Genomic DNA, 9,104 nt, shown 5'->3' on the forward strand with positions numbered 1-9,104 from the left:
AAGATTTCAGCAAGTAATTGCCTGTTCAGACTGCTGTTAAAATTCCTTGCGTCCTTATTTTTTTATTTATTTAAGTAATACATTGTAAATCACAGTACATTACACTGTGTTTTATTATTAATAACAACATAATTACACTTTATTTAACATGTTATATGGCTCACATTAAAGATTGTGGAGATTGTGGACAAATTGTGCATAGTTGCATTGCATATAGTAACATAAATGCTGTGTATATTGTATAATTTTGCATGAACATTTTTCATTAAATGCCTTTTTTTTTTTTTACAAACTTTGTAGGCAGTGGTCTTTAAATCAGTATTAGGGTCAGCGATATAGGATTTTATTTTTAAAGCTAGTCAAGCTTGCATTGATTTAACTTCTCCTCCCAGTATAATATCTCACAATAAACACAACCAGTACTTGTTCTACAGTTGATAATACAGTGATTAAACATGTTTTGCAAAATTCCAATCAAACAGGCCTAATTTACAGTCCACTCATTTCTATTTAGCATTCGGTCATCAATCAAAACCATGCAGGTTGATCATCTTCAGTGATCTTTTCATGCTGCACTGCCTAATTGTGTATTTGAGAATGGACAAGTGTGCAGTGTTGAACTTCAGGATGTTCATCCTGGCCATATCAGTAAAAGGTTTTCAGTATGCTGAAGCAAAAAAACGTTTCACGTGTACTGTTTCCTCTGATCGTTGTGTAAGATCTTGACACATGATGTGTAGTTTCACTTCTGTGTTATAATTTTCCTGTACTTTTTCTTTTCTCATTCACTCATGAAAATCTCAGGCTGAGACTAATGCGCATGCGCGCTGTCAATCAGAGCAGGTAGTGAAACCGGCTTTCAGATACTTCACATTAGAACTTCGTCTTCATTTCGAGAACTTGATCGCAGGATTGGTCTTGTTGTTTGTGTTACTTTTACTGTCAGAACTCGATCATTGGGATCAGGTGTGTTATATCAGTGGAAGCAGGGTTTTGTGAGTGTGTGTGAGAATGCGGAACCACATCAGGAGGTATCCCTGGCTGACTAATGTGACTCTGTACTCGGGTCTGTACGCCGGAGGAGACTTGGTACAGCAGTGTTTATCGAACAGGAAAGATGGAAAGATCGATTGGAGGCGCACCAGAAACGTCGCGATCGTCGCTTTTTGCTTCAACGGCAACTTCAACTTTTTTTGGATGCGCTTCTTAGAGCGAAAACTTCCCGGAAGTTCTGTGAGCACGGTGTTACGGAAACTGGCCATGGACCAGACCATCTCCTTACCTCTGGCCATAAGTGCCTTCTATACAGGTTAGATAAACCCCACTACACCTACTGCTACTTCTACTACAACATCTACTAATACTACTGTTACTACTACTGATGATGATGATGATGCTACATCACATCTACTACAACTGCTGGTTCTGATCTAGAATTAATACTACAAGTACTAGTACTAGTACCATTTCTACTTCTATTATTTCTGCTAGTAATACCAATATTACTGTTCTGCTACTACTACTGCTTCTATTATTTCTGCTAGTTTTAATTCTACTACCACTACTACTTCTAACTACTAATATGCAGAGGTGGCAAAAGTACACACATCCTTTACTTAAGTAGAAGTACAGATCCTCGTGTTTTAAAATACTCGGGTAAAAGTTGAAGTACTGATTATACTTTTTTACTCAAGTGAAAGTAAAGAAGTTTTGGCTCTGACATGTACTTAAGTAAAAAGTAGTTATTACTTCTACCTGTTTTAGCTGTTATCTGGACCTCACATCATATAAGATAGATAGATAGATAGATAGATAGATAGATAGATAGATAGATAGATAGATAGATAGATAGATAGATAGATAGATAGATAGATAGATAGATGAGTTGAGAGTTTGATTCCTGGTCGTGCTGGTTGCTGTGTTGGTAAATAAAACTTCTGGACCTTGTCCACTCTGAAAACATTTCAATTCTGTCCTTTCTTTGTTGGATTAATTTCTTGATTTCCTGGTCTTTAATGAAAGATAACTCCACCAAAAAAAAAACAGGCACTTCTGTAGTATCTCAGTGGGTTAAGGCTTGTGCCTGAACATGGTCCTTAATATAGTCCACCCTGGTGATAAGGTTTCAAAGCTAGTCCTACATCTTTCTTACTGCGCTGGCATGAAACAAAGTATGACTCCTCCAAAAAGCACACATGCTTTTCAGCAGCGGTCGCTCCGTGCTTTTGGTGGGGTTCAGGGTTCGAATCCTGGTTTCTGCCTGCCGATCAGGATTCACTTCCTACATTTTTCTTTAGCGATATATTTTTGTTTTTAATGGGTTGAAAAGAAAGATATACCTGCTCTAAACAAGCTTCCCAGCTTGTCCTTTCTGATGGTTCAGTGGGTTAATGCTGGTATCTCGCTAATGGTGTGAATCAGAGTTAAAATCCTGCTTTGTCTCTGCTAGTCATGACATGGGTTTGCTTCCCAAGTCTGTCTTTAGCATTATATTTTTGTGTTGATGGTTTGAAAGAAAAGATAGAGCTGCTCTAACAAGTGGCACAGCCTGTCCTTCCTGATGGTTCAGGGGGTTAAGACTGGTGTTTTGCTGTTGGTGGGGTTCAGAGTTCGAATCCTGCTTTCTGTGTTTCTTTCTGGTCTGAATTTCTTGCTTTGAAGCATGAAACGAAGGATAAACCCCCCAAAAAAAGAAGGTGAGTTGTGGGACTTGATGGCTTTGTGGTAAAAGCCTTGCCTCTGAGCTCAGAGGTTGCTGGTTCAAATCTGGCTTGTCCCCACACTGGTAAGTTGTGTGGTAACCAATAGAGTGGGTGACTGTGAGCAAAGGCTGTGAAGAACTGCTGGGTTATAGCCTTGGGAAAAAAAATATATATATATAAATAAAAAAGTGAGGTTGGTAGTTTTGCATTTAGGAGAGAAAGGGAAAAGAATTTTTTGCCAGGAGCCTAAGTTCATACTTTTTTGGATGTTTTTGCTTCATAACCCCCTGTTTTCAGCTTCTCAGCTGCCAGGGGGGCACACGCCTGGATATTGCCCCCCTCGTTCAGGATACGCCCTCTGAAACCTTCCACATCCAACCTTCCATGCAGCCATTTCTGACACCTTCTACACTCTTAACTTTGAGCCCTGGCCGGGGTTTGAACCGGCAACCTCTCAATCCAGAGGCAAAGCTCTTCCAATTGAGCCACAGGATCTCCTGCAAGAACCTGATTTTTAGGACCTTTTTTTAGGACCTTTTTTTGGTTCTTTTATAAAACTTTTTAAACAGTTTAAAGGACAGCTAAGGGGTAGGAATTGAACCGGGTGAGTCAGATAGCAGAGGCCACATTACTAACCACTACACTACCAGAGGGGTGACAAACAAGGCTCTGCTTATTGGACTCTTGGTTTTTCTATAGTTAAGAGACCACTGTTTTCTCTTAGATCATGATGGTAGAGGGTCAAAACTTCTCCTTCCTGTTCATTCTCTCAGTTACTCGAAGTCTATGAGAAGTGACTCAGGTACAAGAACCACATCTCCAACACCTGCACCACTGATATACCATGATTTACCAGCAACCAATTTTAATGACCTTTCATTGTTCTGTTTTTAAAAACTTCTTATAATGTTCAATATGAAACTAGAGGTAAGAATCGAACCAGGAAAGTCTTTCATCATAGATCGCTAATGGCATAACTTTCAAAATTCAAAACTTTGTTAGACATGTAAATAAGCAGGAAAGACAGAGACAAAGACAAAGAGACACAGACACAGCTTCAGAAAGAGGAGAAACAAATAGAGAGACAGCAAGAGAGAGACATATACAGTGAGACAGAGACATTTACTAAAAGAGACACAGAGACAATTAGAAAGAGAAAATAGAGAGACAAAGATAGCGAGATATAGCCACTTCCTGTTGGAAGTGTTTATCCCGAGCGACTCTTAATGATCTCATTTACTAAATGAGCAGTAGTGAGTTAAGGGCTTGCTCAGGTGCCCAAAACTGGCAGCTTGGAGGTGTTAAACATGTATCATATTTACAGCATGTGATATACTGTATATGTAAGCATATGTACAGTGATTAAATATAAAGGCTATATCAGTGCAGAGACGTGTGGACATCATTAAGAGCCTTTGCTATGTTTCCACACGGACAGTTAATGAGGTGATACCGGAGAAACTGCACCTCTTCAAGTCAAGTCAGGAAGCTTATATATAGAAAATTATAGACATTTTATAGATTTGAATGATGTAATTTTTTTATCTGTACGTTCAATAAAGACAGTAATTTAAGTTTGTGTCCCCATTATGAGGGAAAACCCCACAAAACGCCACCTAGAGGGTTAATTGTGTAAAACATGGCGGATTTTGGTGTTTGATTTGAGACTTGGCGCAGAAATAAAACAAAAGTTTACTAATTAAAAATATTTTTATCTGGAGTTTATTTATTTATTTTATATCTAAGAAAGGACGTCGTGGATAAACTTATTTTTTGCCAAAGGTTTTAATTGCGCCTCTTTTTTATTTAGTTATTTATTTATGTATTTACATTTTCTATAAAAATGGTGAAACGGAAATGCGCGCTGAATTGATAGCGTTAATAAAATTTAGTGCCGTTTACAATAATTTAAATTTTGACAGCCAAATATACATATATACATACATACATACATACATACATACATACATACATACATACATACATACATATATATTAATACAAAACTAATTAAAATGTTGTTACCTAATGAATGTATTCAGGCTGAAGATCCACATATAGAACACAAGCAGAGAAAAGATGATGATGATCAGGAATGTGTCTGTTCTCAGTCATGTTTACATCACTGACTCCCTCTGTCTCATCCACATTAACCCCAAACTTCTTACTGCCTTCTGCCTGCTGATTCTTAGCTCCGTAAACTAGTCTACATCTGTGGTGAGTGAGAGTCAGGACTTTATACACCAGTGGATTGAAAAAGACAGGCAATGACAGGAAATTGGTTGTGCGGCTGAAATCGGCGCACAGTGAAAATAAAAGAAATATTTCACCAAATCAGTGGATTAAAAGTAAAGTAACGAGCCGGTTTTGAAAATGTAGGAAGTAAAAAGTACAGATATTTGTGTAAAAATGTAATGAGTAAAAGTAAAAAGTTGTCTGAAAAATAAATAGTGGAGTAAAGTACTGATACCAGAAAAATCTACTTAAATACAGTAACGAAGTATTTGTACTCCGTTACTTCCCACCTTTGCTAATATGGCAACAATTAGTACTTCTGCTAGTAGTAATACTACTAGTACTGCTACCACTACTTCTACTGCTACTACTACTACGTCTACAACTTCTGCTAGTAGTAATTTTACTACTACCACTACTTCTGCTATTTGTAATACTACTAACACTACTACTACTAACTATTATTATGACTACATATACTACTTCTGCTAGTAGTAATACTACTAGTACTACTAACTACTACTTCTACTGCCACTACTATTACTCCTACGTCTACAACTTCTGCTTGTTGTAATACTATTAGCACTACTTCTACTAGTACTAGATGCCACTTTTAGGGCCCCCAAGCAAGGCCCTTAACCCTCAGTGCTTCATTGGCACTGTATCATGGCTGACCCTGTGCTCTGACCCCATCACATAACATTGCTGGGATATGCAATGAAAAGTCTTTATTTTACTACTACTACTGCTACTACTATACTCTGTACACTGAACTTCTGCTAGTAGTAATACTACTACTAAAACTACTATTACTATTAATACTGCTAGTTGTAGTATTAGTATTAATATTACCAGTACTACTAATATTAGCAGAAGGCAATCTGAGTTGAAGGTCAGCTCTAAACAGTAAGTAGTGTGTGTGAAAACCACGGATTGCAACATCTCATAATGACACTTTCTGTTGTTGAAATATAGGAATTTTTGATCATTTCAGGTTTGAGCCTTTTGGAAGGTAAAGATGATCTACTGGGAGACTGGAGAAACAAGTTTCTGAACACATACACAGTAAGTCTTTTCATATCTTGCTATTAGAAGAAGATTTAAACAGAGAATTCACAATTTGTAAACCTTATTTCATGATTTTTTTGCAGACAGGACTCATGTTCTGGCCTTTTGCGCAGGTAAAGTTTGACGAATAATTTTATATGAAATAATTTTTTGTAATAATAATTGTATACATTTGTAAATAAATATTTGCTTTGTTACACAAGCAAATAGAATTTTTGTTTTCTTTTTTTTATAAAATAATTGTCAGATTTTCCCTTCTTTATCCACCTTAGTGTTTAGAAATGAGTTTTGAAATAATGTTTGTTAGTGGTTACCTAATTTGTTTTATAATATTGCCTAGTTCCCTTTAGTGATTCACAAATTTATGACTTGCTGCTGTAATTTATTAGCTAAAATTACCTTTCTTAGATGACCTTTGGAATTCACAGGAAGTCTTGAAATGAACTTGCCAATGGGGTCTTGCAATAAAAAGTAATTTACATTTATTTTCAAGCATGTCCACATGAGAAATAGATTATACCAGTGGTCGATTTATTATAAAATACAAACACTTACATTTTAATAAATAAAATAGAATATACCATAAAAATCCATATCAAACAATCCCATTGCTTTCCCTATAATGTAACAGCTCAGTTCACATGTATTAACATAATTCAATTTCAAATTAAACTTTATTTTGTGGAAGATTGTACAATAGCGCTACTAAATTAAATTAAATTAAATCTGAAGTTAGAAGGTGTTGATTGATTCCCAGCATGTTTAGTGCACATCCACTGTGTATCTTATGTAAAGTATTTGCAAATTTGCACTCCTTTCAAGTTTTCTCAGGTAAAGACGTTTAGACTGAAAGGTTTGTTCGCAATATTGTGATTGCATGATGGTGTGTATACACAAAATGCCTTGCTGAATGATCAGTAATTGTCTTGGAATAAAGAACATGTAATATAATGTACACTCTTATTCCCAGTGCTTGAATTTTGCCCTGGTGCCCTTGTACCTGCGAACTACCTTCACCGGCTGCTGTGCTTTTGTCTGGGCTACGTTCCTCTGCTTCTCTCGCCAGCGCGGAGACGGGACCCTGAACGCGGCTCTGAACTGGATGCGTCAACTGAAAAGCCAGGTGAAAGTGAAGGAAACCAGCGAGAGCAAGTGATTCTCTGAAGCAAGAAAAGTTCTCAATCCTAAATCCCTATATTTGGCATGCCATTGTGCTGTATTTTGAGCTGGACTATGGATAGTCAACACCAATGCGGTGTTAATGACAGGGTTAATAACAGCACAGGATTGTTGGGGGGCTTTCATACTGGTTAGCTCATATTTTTTATCCAATTTTTTTTTTAAACCCATCTGAATTGTTTTATGACTATTCCAAATCCTCATTCAGATATATTTAAAAATAACATTATATCTGTTTGATGTTCTTAAAAAGTCAGGAATAGCATCAATGTTCTATTTAACCTCTCTAAACATTTGTTTAATAAGATTAACATGATCAAACTTCATCTTTATATTTTATTTTATTCATTTTATTTATTAAAACCCATTTCATTCACAACACAAAACATATTAAATGTTTAAACTGAGGAAATGTATCACTGAGATGAACCAGACCTTGAAACCTTGAGATGAAGCAGACTCAAGAGGAACCCATCCTCATCTGGGTGGCACCGAATGTCCATTATTTACATCTATATACATCTGGGAACTGAGGTGACAAGTTGGTGACGTTTTTGAGAGATGAATGTTTGCGGAATTTTGTCTGATACTAGATTCTAGCAGCTCAACTGTCTTCTTTGTTGTATTTTTCACTTCAGAGCTGCCAAATGTTTACAATTGGTGAAAGGTTACTGCCAACTAATATTGGATTTTGGCAAACAATATTTTGTGATTTTTTTCCAGATTCTTTTGATGATATGTACTGCAAATGATGGATATATTTAAAGTTTTTGCAGTTGTATGAGGAGGAACATTACTTTGAAATTGTTTCGCAATTTAAACAACAGTTTTTCCAGGTTGCTGAGCCTCTGCCCAGCCTTAATTCTGAGAGGCTCTGCCTCTTTAATATATTCTTTTTATACACATGTCTCTGACCGGTTGCTATTTAATAAGTTGCAAAATGTTCATCCAGCTATTTCTTTGAAGTAACACTTACTTTTCAGCTATTTGTTGCCTCCGTCCCAGCTTTTTTTCAGACGTGTTGCAGCCATCAAAATCAATTAACTTTATTTTTTTCCTTAAAATGGTACATTTCCTCAGTTTAAACATTTTATATTTTCTATGTTCTATTTGATTATAATATAGGGTTTATGAGATTTGCAAATCATTGCATTCTGGTTTTATTTGATTATTTTTTAGGGTTGAATCCTATAGATTACGCGGTGCCTTTGTTCAGCATATTACCTCATCACCTTCTGTAATCATTTCATGGTACACTTGAAACTTTTAAACACTTTCACTGGTCAGAAATACAGTGATGGATGGCAAATTAAGTAACTAAATGCTGCTTATTATAGAACACACTTTTAAAGGAACTGGAAAAGAACTCAAATGTGAACAGTGCTCCTTAATGCCTATGCTGAGCCAAGATACAGTGTTAACGGAACTGATAACAGATAATATAATTTATGAAATTCATATATTTATAATAATCCTAATTATTTTTATCATGACTTAATTGTTTGTAATTAATATGTAATCATTTGTATAATATTTATAATTTAGATTCAGCCCCAAAACATGCACAACTGCTTTTTTTTTTTTTTTTGTTAACATCACTGACACACTTGGATATTAAAGAAAGGTTTGTTTTCTTTATTTTCACTAAATGTTTGAATATCATTTTTCCTGACCTGTTGCTAATTAAATAAGTTGCAAAATATTCATCCAGCTATTACTTTGAAGCATCACGTATGTGTTTACACAGATGGAAGAAGGTCAGGCTTTGTATATTAAAAAAAAGGAAATAATAAATATTTTTTAGATTTACAGATTTTAGAATATTTGAATTTCATAATTTGTTTTGTAATTGTTAAATGCAGTTATGTTCGTTTTTTAGTTAGATAGAAAATAAAGAGATGTAACTGTCATGCAAACGGT

The 9,104-nt window shown here is 35.7% G+C and overlaps 1 protein-coding gene across 1 annotated transcript; it reads left to right on the plus strand.

The window, feature by feature from the left end:
• Positions 1-829: 829 nt before the first annotated feature.
• Positions 830-9,084, plus strand: LOC310715978 (mpv17-like protein). The gene is made up of 4 exons (XM_083522724.1): positions 830-1,309; positions 5,932-6,002; positions 6,089-6,118; positions 6,976-9,084. Exons 1-4 carry the CDS (start codon positions 1,012-1,014, stop codon positions 7,159-7,161), a joined length of 585 nt encoding a protein of 194 aa, XP_083378850.1. The 5' UTR covers positions 830-1,011; the 3' UTR covers positions 7,162-9,084.
• The last annotated feature ends 20 nt before the right edge of the window (positions 9,085-9,104 follow it).

The sequence above is a fragment of the Silurus aristotelis genome (genome assembly GCF_946808225.1).
Source record: "Silurus aristotelis genome assembly, chromosome: 2".
Taxonomy (NCBI): Eukaryota; Metazoa; Chordata; class Actinopteri; order Siluriformes; family Siluridae; genus Silurus; species Silurus aristotelis.